The sequence below is a fragment of the Panulirus ornatus genome, chromosome 46 (genome assembly GCF_036320965.1).
Source record: "Panulirus ornatus isolate Po-2019 chromosome 46, ASM3632096v1, whole genome shotgun sequence".
Lineage (NCBI taxonomy): Eukaryota > Metazoa > Arthropoda > Malacostraca > Decapoda > Palinuridae > Panulirus > Panulirus ornatus.
In genome coordinates this window covers 15,655,417-15,669,666 of record NC_092269.1, presented here as the reverse complement: position 1 = coordinate 15,669,666, position 14,250 = coordinate 15,655,417, and the positions used below count along the sequence as shown (strand labels likewise).

At 38.9% G+C, this 14,250-nt stretch overlaps 1 protein-coding gene across 1 annotated transcript in view; it reads right to left on the bottom strand.

Annotated features, from left to right (window-relative positions):
* The window catches only part of LOC139763319 (uncharacterized), a 74,843-nt gene that overhangs the window by 45,377 nt on the left and 15,216 nt on the right, over positions 1 to 14,250 (bottom strand). Inside the window, exon 7 of the mRNA XM_071689341.1 lies at positions 485 to 710. Within this exon, the coding sequence (XP_071545442.1) occupies positions 485 to 710 (226 nt within the window). The remainder of the gene's footprint in view (positions 1 to 484; positions 711 to 14,250) is intronic.

Below are 14,250 nucleotides of genomic sequence, written 5' to 3'. Positions count from 1 at the left end.
ACAAATGATAAGTATGAAATATGTTTTTTTTACTTAATAATGTATTGCAAGTCACGGTAGAAAGGCATTCCTATATCTAATACTAAACGAGATGATCTAGAAATACTTTCACATCTATACAGATTTCTGCTAAGCAAATCTATTCATTTCAAAACTTCCTCTGAAAATGATAAACCTGTAGGCCCTACCTAAATAGCATTGTTTATGATGTTTAATAGTAAAAACAATGACAATATTAATGTCTTTTCTCTTGATTAAGTGATACTCGTTTTTGCGGAAATACATTAATATCATTATCACATATATCCTACAGATATCATATGTCAGAGACAGTAGAGGAATCACACATGTGTAAAAGATAAGCCTCCTCAATTACGGGTTGTAGTGCTTTAATTGATCGTGATTTTACGAACATAACGGGATTCAACATCTCTAGCCAACCTCTCCTTGCTTTAGTCATACTGCTGACGAGCCACAGACTCACCTGAATCCCCAGCCTTTCCCAACGTACTGAATGTGTTCCGATCTGCTGATGTGGAATGGTGTGTATCCACGGCTGTCAGTGAAGCTGGCAGCCACGATCGCCGAGCCAATGTTCTTGTAGGTGATGTGGGAGTAGCTGCCCCGCAGCACTCGCCGGAACTGCTCCTCCGCTGGAGCAAACTGTAGGTGGGAGCAAAAGTACTGGTCGGCAGGTGTGGTTCCTCGACCTGTCACAGAAGACTGGCATGTCTGACTAATGTGTGGTGGACGGAGAATGTCAGGGCCTTATGTGTGTGATGTGTGGTGAACGCGTGATGTCCAGGTCTCATGTGTGGTGATGTGGTAGAAATAGAATATCCTAGTCTTATGTGTGGTGATGTGTGGTGGACGTAAGTTGTTTTGGCCTTGGATGAGAATCATGGCAACGAGTTAAAGGAATTTGCTGGTACATGAAATAACAAAAGAAGAAATGCTTTAGTATATCAAGCTGGCTCTTAAGAGGGGTGGGTGGGGGAGATATGCATAAAGAGTGACGGTCATAGTATATGGAAGCGGGTTTTAAGAATGTTCAGCATGACTCACACTGGTTTTCACCACATAGCAGGTTGTAGTTTGTACTTCCTGGCTCCTACCGACCTGTGTGCCGCCATCAGTCTGGGATCCTTACCTTAATCTATGACTTTGAGGCATAGGAGGAAGTTGATCATCGTCAGGTTTCTGAATGTATCTTACCCAAGAATCATCCGGACGAATTCATTCAAAATGAAGATATCTATCAAACTTACTTGACACAGTAACACGACAAGGAATCCTTTAAGTTGGTTTAGGCTTATCTTCTTAGATATCAACACTAAGGTTGTGCGAAACAAATGATATACTGAATGCATACCAGAAATATCTTTTCGTCTATTAGTACGTCATCACTATCAGTCAAATTTTCATCCACAGATCAGTGCAATCATTACAAGAATTCATCTACTCGCAGCGTAATGAGAGAAACGTTTTTCTTGTGAACTATTTCCCTTCAAATAATCAATGCACTAGAATCCAAGTAAATATGGTTTTAATCATATTTTAAAGAAATCATTATTTTTTCTATGTTGAAGGTTCCAGTTACAGACAAAAGTCCACATCAGAGTCTGGCCTTAATCAAATACAGCTAGAATTATGAAAAGGAAATTGAAAAGATAGTCGAAGAAGGATATAAAATTTGTAGTATTAAAAAGGCAATTGGCGAAACAGTGGAAAAGTGTTGATTTAGGGGGACAGACTTTGACCCACATAACATCAAAGTTTGGAGACTAAAGGTCCTTGAGGCGTGTAACAGGTGTGATGTTGGAATAAGCACAAACACCACCTTTGAACCGGAATCGTGAGAGGAGGTTAAAGTTCGATATGAAAAATGGACTAATGAGAACATCATTAGACAACTGAGTCTCAGAGAAAAAGTAGAATATTAGGAGAGCTACTAGACAGATGGTGATCACCGAGGAGAAGTTGCTAGAGAGACCACAAATGTTGTATAGTGAATAGAAAAAGAGATAGGTCTAACAGGGACAGGTCGTGGGAAGGTCCGGTAATACTACTGCCAGAGAACTCCCTCTCATTGGCAGTAGAGTCAGACAGACACCCGGGGATTCCTAGCACTCCATGATGCTGGGGAGTAGGGACAATAGATATGACGGACTCTGTCATGACAATGCTCAAAAGCGTCTGAGTGTAGAGGAAATGGCAAAAGTACATATGTAAAAAAAGGAACAATAATAAACAAGGTTTGAGTAGGTGTATTGTGCATGTACGAAGATGACAGAATATAAGACCAGCAATAGACATAGAGTAAGAGGGTTCCGGGCACTACTTGAGCGCTCAACTTACATATCTTACTGACCATTTTTATGTAGCTAATATCTTCTCTATGTATCTTCCTTACATATCTCATGACCTAGTATTAATCTGGTTCATATGAAGATCATATGAATGGCAGTGTTTCTCTGTGTTATTCTCACTATGATCATGACATGAAGTCACTGAGGAAAAAATAAGTATTGTGATGGTAAGAAAAGTCACATTTCATTTGTTCAGGTGAGCAAGTTGCTGTACAGGGACATGGATTGCTCAGACTAAATGGACAGTAATAGTTCCCTTGAACTACAGTGATAATCACAATACTGATACTACTACTGCCATTACTAGTAAAACTAACACTACTACTACTACTACTACTATTACTACTAGTATCATTGATAATAATTATAACAGTAATGATAATATTATAATGATGATAATAATGATAATAGTAATAATGATAATGATAACAGAAATAATGATGATAATAGTAATAATAAAAGTAGTGATAACGATGATGATGATAATGATGATAATAATAATATTAATAATAATATCATTATTGATAATAATAATAATGATAATAATAATAATATAATAATAATAATAATAATAATAATAATAATAATAATAATAATAATAATAATAATAGTAAATATAATAACAATGATAATGATAATGATAATGATAATAGCAATAATCATAAAGATAATAATAATAATAATAATAATAATAATAATAATAATAATAATAATAATAATAATAATAACAGTGATAATAATAATAATGATAACAATAATAATAATGATGATAATAATAATAATAATAATAATAATGATAATAATAATAATAATAATAATAATAATAATAATAATAATAATAATGATAATAATAATCATAAAAACAATAATGATAATAATAATAGTAATATTGATAATGATAATGATAATGATAATGATAATGGTAGTGAATAATGATAATGAGTATGATAATAGTAATGATACTAATAATAACAGTAATGATAATAGTAATGATACTAATAATAACAGTAATGATAATAATAGTAATAATAATAATAATAATAATAATGATGATAATAATAATGATAATAATAATAATGATAATAATAATAATAATAATAATAATAATAATAATAATAATAATGATAATAATGATAATAATAATAATGATTATGAGGTGCCTGAGGATTGGCGGAATGCGTGCATAGTGCCATTGTACAAAGGCAAAGGGGATAAGAGTGAGTGCTCAAATTACAGAGGTATAAGTTTGTTGAGTATTCCTGGTAAATTATATGGGAGGATATTGATTGAGAGGGTGAAGGCATGTAAAGAGCATCAGATTGGGGAAGAGCAGTGTGGTTTCAGAAGTGGTAGAAGATGTATGGATCAGGTGTTTGCTTTGAAGAATGCATGTGGGAAATACTTAGAAAAGCAAATGGATTTGTATGTAGCATTTATTGACCTGGAGAAGGCATATGATAGAGTTGATAGAGATGCTCTGTGGAAGGTATTAAGAATATATGGTGTGGGAGGCAAGTTGTTAGAAGCAGTGAAAAGTTTTTATCGAGGATGTAAGGCATGTGTACGTGTAGGAAGAGAGGAAAGTGACTGGTTCTCAGTGAATGTAGGTCTGCGGCAGGGGTGTGTGATGTCTCCATGGTTGTTTAATTTGTTTATGGATGGGGTTGTTAGGGAGGTGAATGCAAGAGTTTTGGAAAGTGGGGCAAGTATGAAGTCTGTTGGGGATGAGAGAGCTTGGGAAGTGAGTCAGTTGTTGTTCGCTGATGATACAGCGCTGGTGGCTGATTCATGTGAGAAACTGCAGAAGCTGGTGACTGAGTTTGGTAAAGTATGTGAAAGAAGAAAGTTAAGAGTAAATGTGAATAAGAGCAAGGTTATTAGGTACAGTAGGGTTGAGGGTCAAGTCAATTGGGAGGTGAGTTTAAATGGAGAAAAACTGGAGGAAGTGAAGTGTTTTAGATATCTGGGAGTGGATCTGGCAGCGGATGGAACCATAAGAGCGGAAGTGGATCATAGGTTGGGGGAGGGGGCGAAAATTCTGGGAGCCTTGAAGAATGTGTGGAAGTCGAGAACATTATCTCGGAAAGCAAAAATGGGTATGTTTGAAGGAATAGTGGTTCCAACAATGTTGTATGGTTGCGAGGCGTGGGCTATGGATAGAGTTGTGCGCAGGAGGATGGATGTGCTGGAAATGAGATGTTTGAGGACAATGTGTGGTGTGAGGTGGTTTGATCGAGTAAGCAACGTATGGGTAGGAGAGATGTGTGGAAATAAAAAGAGCGTGGTTGAGAGAGCAGAAGAGGGTGTTTTGAAATGGTTCGGGCACATGGAGAGAATGAGTGAGGAAAGATTGACCAAGAGAATATATTTGTCGGAGGTGGAGGGAACGAGGAGATGAGGGAGACCAAATTGGAGGTGGAAAGATGGAGTGAAAAAGATTTTGTGTGATCGGGGCCTGAACATGCAGGAGGGTGAAAGGAGGGCAAGGAATAGAGTGAATTGGAGCGATGTGGTATACCGGGGTTGACGTGCTGTCAGTGGATTGAATCAAGGCATGTGAAGCGTCTGGGGTAAACCATGGAAAGCTGTGTAGGTATGTATATTTGCGTGTGTGGACGTGTGTATATTAATGTGTATGGGGGTGGGTTGGGCCATTTCTTTCGTCTGTTTCCTTGCGCTACCTCGCAAACGCGGGAGACAGCGACAAAGCAAAAAAGAAAAAAAAAAAGAAAAAATAATAATAATAATAATAATAATAATAATGATAATAATGATAATAATAATAATAATAATAATAATAATAATAATAATAATAATGATAATAATAATAATAATAATAACAATAATAATAATAATGATAATAATAATAATAATAATAATAACAATGTAGATTTATGTGCTGAAAAAGGACTGATGATTGGGAATACCTGGTTTAAAAAGCGAGATATACATAAGTATACTTATGTAAGTAGGAGAGATGGCCAGAGAGCGTTATTGGATTACGTGTTAATTGACAGGCGTGCGAAAGAGAGACTTTTGGATGTTAATGTGCTGAGAGGTGCAACTGGAGGGATGTCTGATCATTATCTTGTGGAGGCTAAGGTGAAGATTTGTATGGGTTTTCAGAAAAGAAGAGTGAATGTTGGGGTGAAGATGGTGGTGAGAGTAAGTGAGCTTAGGAAGGAGACCTGTGTGAGGAAGTACCAGGAGAGACTGAGTACAGAATGGAAAAAGGTGAGAACAATGGAAGTAAGGGGAGTGGGGGAGGAATGGGATGTATTTAGGGAATCAGTGATGGATTGCGCAAAAGATGCTTGTGGCATGAGAAGAGTGGGAGGTAGGTGGATTAGAAAGGGTAGTGAGTGGTGGGATGAAGAAGTAAGAGTACTAGTGAAAGAGAAGAGACAGGCATTTGGACGATTTTTTTAGGGAAAAAATGCAATTGAGTGGGAGATGTATAAAAGAAAGAGACAGGAGGTCAAGAGAAAGGTGCAAGAGGTGAAAAAAAGGGCAAATGAGAGTTGGGGTGAGAGAGTATCATTAAATTTTAGGGAGAATAAAAAGATCTTCTGGAAGGAGATAAATAAAGTGCGTAAGAGCAAATGGGAACTTCAGTGAAGGGCGCAAATGGGGAGGTGATAACAAGTAGTGGTGATGTGAGAAGGAGATGGAGTGAGTATTTTGAAGGTTTGTTGAATGTGTTTGATGATAGAGTGGCAGATATAGGGTGTTTTGGTCGAGGTGGTGTGCAAAGTGAGAGGGTTAGGGAAAATGATTTGGTAAACAGAGAAGAGGTAGTGAAAGCTTTGCGGAAGATGAAAGCCGGCAAGGCAGCAGGTTTGGATGGTATTGCAATGGAATTTATTAAAAAAGGGGGTGACTGTATTGTTGACTGGTTGGTAAGGTTATTTAATGTATGTATGACTCATGGTGAGGTGCCTGAGGATTGGCGGAATGCGTGCATAGTGCCATTTTACAAAGGCAAAGGGGATAAGAGTGAGTGCTCAAATTACAGAGGTATAAGTTTGTTGAGTATTCCTGGTGAATTATATGGGAGGGTATTGATTGAGAGGGTGAAGGCATGTACAGAGCATCAGATTGGGGAAGAGCAGTGTGGTTTCAGAAGTGGTAGAGGATGTGTGGATCAGGTGTTTGCTTTGAAGAATGTATGTGAGAAATACTTAGAAAAGCAAATGGATTTGTATGTAGCATTTATGGATCTGGAGAAGGCATATGATAGAGTTGATAGAGATGCTCTGTGGAAGGTATTAAGAATATATGGTGTGGGAGGCAAGTTGTTAGAAGCAGTGAAAAGTTTTTATCGAGGATGTAAGGCATGTGTACGTGTAGGAAGAGAGGAAAGTGATTGATTCTCAGTGAATGTAGGTTTGCGGTAGGGGTGAGTGATGTCTCCATGGTTCTTTAATTTGTTTATGGATGGGGTTGTTAGGGAGGTAAATGCAAGAGTTTTGGAAAGAGGGGCAAGTATGAAGTCTGTTGGGGATGAGAGAGCTTGTGAAGTGAGTCAGTTGTTGTTCGCTGATGATACAGCGCTGGTGGCTGATTCATGTGAGAAACTGCAGAAGCTGGTGACTGAGTTTTGGTAAAGTGTGTGGAAGAAGAAAGTTAAGAGTAAATGTGAATAAGAGCAAGGTTATTAGATACAGTAGGGATGAGGGTCAAGTCAATTGGGAGGTGAGTTTGAATGAAGAAAAACTGGAGGAAGTGAAGTGTTTTAGATATCTGGGAGTGGATCTGGCAGCGGATGGAACCATGGAAGCGGAAGTGGATCATAGGGTGCGGGAGGGTGCGAAAATTCTGGGGGCCTTGAAGAATGTGTGGAAGTCGAGAACATTATCTCGGAAAGCAAAAATGGGTATGTTTGAAGGAATAGTGGTTTCAACAATGTTGTATAGTTGCGAGGCATGGGCTATGGATAGAGTTATGCGCAGAATGATGGATGTGCTGGAAATGAGATGTTTGAGGACAATGTGTGGTGTGAGGTGGTTTGATCGAGTGAGTAACGTAAGGGTAAGAGAAATGTGTGGAAATAAAAAGAGCGTGGTTGAGAGAGCTGAAGAGGGTGTTTTGAAGTGGTTTGGGCACATGGAGAGAATGAGTGAGGAAAGATTGACCAAGAGGATATATGTGTCGGAGGTGGAGGGAACGAGGAGAAGAGGGAGACCAAATTGGAGGTGGAAAGATGGAGTGAAAAAGATTTTGTGTGATCGGGGCCTGAACATGCAGGAGGGTGAAAGGAGGGCAAGGAATGCAGTGAATTGGAGCGATGTGGTATACCGGGGTTGACGTGCTGTCAGTGGATTGAATCAAGGCATGTGAAGCGTCAGGGGTAAACCATGGAAAGCTGTGTAGGTATGTATATTTGCGTGTGTGGACGTGTTTATATACATGTATATGGGGGGGGCATTTCTTTCGTCTGTTTCCTTGCGCTACCTCGCAAACGCGGGAGATAGCGACAAAGTATAAAAAAAAAAAATATATATATATATATATATATATATATATATATATATATATATATATATATATATATATATATATATATATATATATATATATATATATATATATATACATATCATCCCTGGGGATAGGGGATTAAGAATGCTTCCCACGTATTCCCTGCGTGGCGTAGAAGGCGACTAAAAGGGGAGGGAGCTGGGGGCTGGAAATCCTCCCCCTCGTTTTTTTTTTTATTTTCCAAAAGAAGGAATAGAGGGGGCCAGGTGAGGATATTCCAAAAAAGGCTCAGTCCTCTGTTCTTAACGCTACCTCGCTAACGCGGGAAATGGCGAATAGCTTAAAAGAAAAGAAAAGAATATATATATATATATATATATATATATATATATATATATATATATATATATATATATATATATATATATAAATATATATATATATATATATATATATATATATATATATATATATATATATATATATATGTTTACCAAATGGCGTTCTAGCTTCATCTCTTCGATGTATATCAACTGACTCTTATATTTCTGTCTTGTGTCTCCACTGATTATGTGATTGTTACACAAAAGTGCACTTGGGAACTTTTCGTGTTTCATTTTCCCCGTGGACTCATAGGAAAATATATATAAATAAATAAATATATTTATAAATTTATATATATATATATATATTTATACATATATATATATATATATATATATATATATATATATATATATATATATATATATATATATATATGTATATATATATATATATATATATATATATATATATATATATATATATATATATATATATATATATATATATATATATATATATATATATATATATATATATATATATATATATATATATATATATATATATATATATATATATATATATATATATATCACCAATACTTGTTTTCACCTCCTTATTAGCCCCCTTCACTGAAGTTCCCATTTGCTCCCTTGTCTTACGCACTTCATTTACTTCCTTTCAAAGCATCTTTTTTTTCTCCTTGAAATTTAATGACACTCTCTCACCCCAACTTTTATTTGCCCTCTTTTTCAACTCTTGCACCTTTCTCTTGACCTCCTTTCTTTTCCTTTTATATCTCTCCCACTCCTTTGCATTTTTTCCCTGCAAAAATCGTCCAAATGCCCCTCTCTTCTCTTTCACTAATAATCTTACTTCTTCATCCCACCACTCACTACCTTTTCTAATCAACCAACCTCCCAAGATTCTCATGCCACAAGCATCTTTTGCGCAAGCCATCACTGCTTCCCTAAATACATCCCATTCCTCCCCCACTCCCCTTACCTCCTTTGTTCTCACCTTTTTTCATTCTGTACTCAGTCTCTCCTGGTACTTCCTCAAACAAGTCTCCTTCCCAAGCTCACTTACTCTCACCAATCTCTTCACCCCAATATTCCCTCTTCTTTTCTGAAAACTCATACAAATCTTCACCTTCGCCTCCACAAGATAATGATCAGACATCCCTCCAGTTGCACCTCTTAGCACATTAACATCCAAAACTCTCTCTTTCGTGCGTCTATCAATAAACACGTTATCCAATAACGCTCTCTGGCCATCTCTCCTACTTACATACGTATACATATGTATATCTCGCTTTTTAAACTAGGTATTCCCAATCACCAGTCCTTTTTCAGCACATAAATCTCCAAGCTCTTCACCATTTCCATTTACAACACTGAACACTCCATGTATACCAATTATTCCCTCAACTGCCACATTACTCACCTTTGCATTCAAATCACCCATCACTATAACCCGGTCTTGTGCATCAAAACCACTAATACATTCAGCTGCTCCCAAAACACTTGCCTCTCATGATCTTTCTTCTCATGCCCAGGTGCATATGCACAAATAATCACCCTATTTCTCTCCATCAACTTTCAGTTTTACCCATAACAATCTAGAGTTTACTTTCTTACACTCTATCACATAATCCCACAACTCCTACTCTCGTCCTTTCACTAACCAGAGCCTGACTTTACTCCCAAGACATTCCCAAACCACTCTTCCCCTTTACCCTTGAGCTTTCTTTCACTCAGAGCCAGAACATCCAGGTTCCTTTACTCAAACATACTACCTATCTCTCTTTTTTTCTCTTCTCGGTTACATCCACACACATTTAGACACCCCAATCTGACCCTTTTAGAAAGTTAAAATACAAGGAGGGGAGGGTTTCTGGCCCGCCGTTCCCGTCCTCTCTAGTCGCCTTCTACGACACGTGAGGAATGCGTGGGAAGCATTCTTTCTCCCCTATCCCCAGGGATATGAGAATGAGATGGAGTGAGTATTTTGAAGGTTTGTTGAATGTGTTTAATGATAGAGTGGCAGATATAGGGTGTTTTAGTCGAGATGGTGTGCAAAGTGAGAGGGTTAGGGAAAATTATTTGATAAATAGAAAAGAGGTAGTAAAAGCTTTATGGAAGATGAAAGCCGGCAAGGCAGCAGGTTTGGATGGTACTGTAGTGGAATTTATTAAAAAAGGAGGTGACTGTATTGTTGACTGGTTGGTTAGGTTATTTAATGTATGTATGATTCATGGTGAGGTGCCTGAGGATTGGCGGAATGCTTCCATAGTGCCATTGTACAAAGGCAAAGGGGATAAGAGTAAGTGCTCAAATTACAGAGGTATACGTTTGTTGAGTATTCCTTGTAAATTATATGGGAGGGTATTGATTGAGAGGGTGAAGGTATGTACAGAGCATCAGATTGGGGAAGAGCAGAGTGGTTTCAAAAGTGGTAGAGGTTGTGTGGATCAGGTGTTTGCTTTAAGGACTTTATGCGAGAAATACTTAGAAAAACAAATGGATTTGTATGTAGCATTAATGGATCTGGAGAAGGCATATGATAGAGTTGATAGAGATGCTCTGTGGAAGTTATCAAGAATATATGGTGTGGGACATACGTTGTTAGAAGCAGTGAAAAGTTTTTATCGAGGATGTAAGGCATGTGTAGGTTTAGAAAGAGAGGAAAGTGATTGGTTCTCAGTGAATGTAGGTTTGCGGCAGGGGTGTGTGATGTCTCCATGGTTGTTTAATTTCTTTATGGATGGGGTTATTAGGGAGGTGAATGCAAGAGTCTTTGAAAGAGGGGCAATTATGAAGTCTGTTTTGGATGAGAGAGCTTGGGAAGTGAGTCAGTTGTTCGCTGATGATACAGCGCTGGTGGTTGATTTATGTAAGAAACTGCAGAAGCTGGTGACTCAGTTTGGTAAAGTGTGTGAAAGAAGAAAGTTAAGAGTGAATGTGAATAAGAGCAAGGTTATTAGGTACAGTAGGGTTGAGGGTCAAGTCAATTGGGAGGTAAGTTTGAATGGAGAAAAACTGGAGGAGGTAAAGTGTTTTATATATCTGGGAATGGACCTAGCAGCCGATGGAGCCATGGAAGCGGAAGTGAATCATAGTGTGGGGGAGGGGGCGAAAATCCATGGAGCCTTGAAGAATGTTTGGAAGTCGAGAACATTATCTCGGAAAGCAAAAATGGGTATGTTTGAAGGAATAGTGGTTCCAACAATGTTGTATGGTTGCGAGGCGTGGGCTATGGATGGAGCTGTGCCCAGGAGGGTGGATGTGCTGGAAATGAGATGTTTGAGAGCAATATGTGGTGTGAGGTGGTTTGATCGAGTAAGTAATGTAAGTGTAAGAGAGATGTGTGGAAATAAAAAGAGTGTGGTTGAGAGAGCAGAAGAGGGTGTTTTGAAATGGTTTGGTCACATGGAGAGAATAAGTGAGGAAAGATTAACCAAGAGGATATATGTGTCAGAGGTAGAGGGAACGAGGAGAAGACGGAGACCGAATTGGAGGTGGAAAGATGGAGTGAAAAAGATTTTGAGTGATCGGGACCGGAACATGCAGGAGGGTGAAAGGCGTGCGAGGAATAGAGTGAATTGGAACTATGTGGTATACCGGGGTCGACGTGCTGTCAATGGATTGAACGAGGGCATGTGAAGCGTCTGGGGTAAACCATGGAAAGTTGTGTGGGGCCTCGATTTGGAAAGGGAGCTGTGGTTTCGGTGCATTATTACATGACAGCTAGAGACTGAGTGTGAACGAATGGGGCCTTTGGTGTCTTTTCCTAGCGCTACCTCGCACACATGAGGGGGGGAGGGCGTTTTTATTCCATATGTGGCGAGGTGGCGATGGGAACAAATAAAGGCAGACAGTATGAATTATGTACATGTGTATATAGGGGTATGTCTGTTTGTGTATATATATGTGTACATTGAGATGTATAGATATGAATATTGTGCATGGGTGGACATATATGTATATACATGTGTATGTGGGCGGGTTGGGCCATTCTTTCGTCTGTTTCCTTGCGCTACCTCGCTAGCGCTAGCCCATTTCTCCTCGTTCCCTCCACCGCCGACACATATATCCGCTTGGTCAATCTTTCCCCACTCATTCTCTCCATGTGACAAAACCATTTCAAAAAACACCCTCTTCCGCTCTCTCAACCACACTCTTTCTGTTTCCACACATCTCTCTCACCCTTACATTACTTACTCGATCAAACCACCTCACACCACATATTGTCCTCAAACATCTCATTTCCAGCACATCCACCCTCCTGCGCACAACTCTATCCATAGCCCACGCCTCGAAACCATACAACATTGTTGGAACCACTATTCCTTCAAACATACCCATTTTTGCTTTCCGAGATAATGTTCTCGACTTCCACACATTCTTCAAGGCTCCAAGGATTTTCGCCCCCTCCCCCACCCTATGATCAACTTCCGCTTACATGGTTCCATCCGCTGCCAGATCCACTCCCAGATATCTAAAATAATTCACTTCCTCCATCATTTTTCCATTCAAACTTACCTCCCAGTTGACTTGACCCTCAACCCTATTGTACCTAATAACCTTGCTCTTATTCACATTTACTCTTAACTTTCTTCTTTCACAAACTTTACCAAACTCAGTCACCAGCTTCTGCAGTTTCTCACATGAATCAGCCACCAGCACTGTATCATCAGCGAACAACAACTGACTCACTTCCCAAGCTCTCTCATCCACAACAGACTGCATACTTGCGCCTCTTTCAAAGACTCTTGAATCCACGTCCCTGACATCCCCATCCATGAACAAATTAAACAACCATGGAGACATCACGCACCCCTGCCGCACACCTACATTAATTGAGAGGCGATCACTTTCCTCTCCTCCTACACGTACGCATGCCTTACATCCTCGATAAAAACTTTTCACTGCTTCTAACAACTTACCTCCTACACCATATATTGTTAATACCTTCCACAAAGCACCGCTATCAACTCAATCTCATGACATCTCCAGATCCATAAACGCTACTTACAAATCCTTTTGCTTTTCTGAGTATTACTCACATACATTCTTCAAAGCAAACACCTGATCCACACATCCTCTACCACTTCTGAAAACACACTACTCTTCCCCAATCTGATGCTCTGTACATGCCTTCACCCTCTCAATCAATACCCTCCCACATGATTTCCCAGAAATACTCAACAAACTTACAACTCTGTAATATGAGCATTCACTCTTATCCCTTTTGCCTTTGTACAATGGAACCATGCAAGCATTCCGCCAGTCCTCAAGCACCTCCCCATGAGTCATATATACAATAAATATCATTACCAACCAGTCAACAATACAGTCACCCCCTATTTTATTAATTCCACTTCAATACCATCAAAACCCGTTGCCTTGCTGGCTTTCATCATCTGCAAAGCTTTTACTACCTCTTCTCTGGTTACCAAATTATTCTCTCCAAGCCTCTCACCTTGGACACCACCTCGAGCAGAACACCCTATATCTGCCACTCTATCATCAAACACATTCAACAGACTTTCAAAATACTCATGCCATCTCCTTCTCACTACTAGTTATCACCTCCCCATTAGCCCTATTCACTGATGTTTCCATTTGTTCACTTGCCTTACTGACTTTAGTTACCTCCTTCCAAAACATCTTTTTATTCTCCCTGAAATTTGATAATACTCTCTCACCATAATGCTCATTTGCCCTCTTTTTCGCCTCTTGCACCTTTCTCCTGACCTTCTACCTCTTTCTTCTGTACATCTCTAAGTGCTTTGCATTATTTCCCTAGAAAAGTACTCCAAGTGCCACTCTCTTCTCTTTCACTAATAAATTTTCCTTCTTCATCCCACCCCTCACTACCCTTTCTAAGATGTCCACATCCCACGCTTCTTATGCCATAATCATCTTTCGTGCAAGCCATCACTGCTTCTCTAAACACATCCCATTCCTCCCCCACTCCCCTTATCTTCTCTGTTCTCACCTTTTTCCATTCTGTACTCAGTCTCTCCTGGTGCCTCCTCACACAAGTCTCCTTCCCAAGCTCACTTACT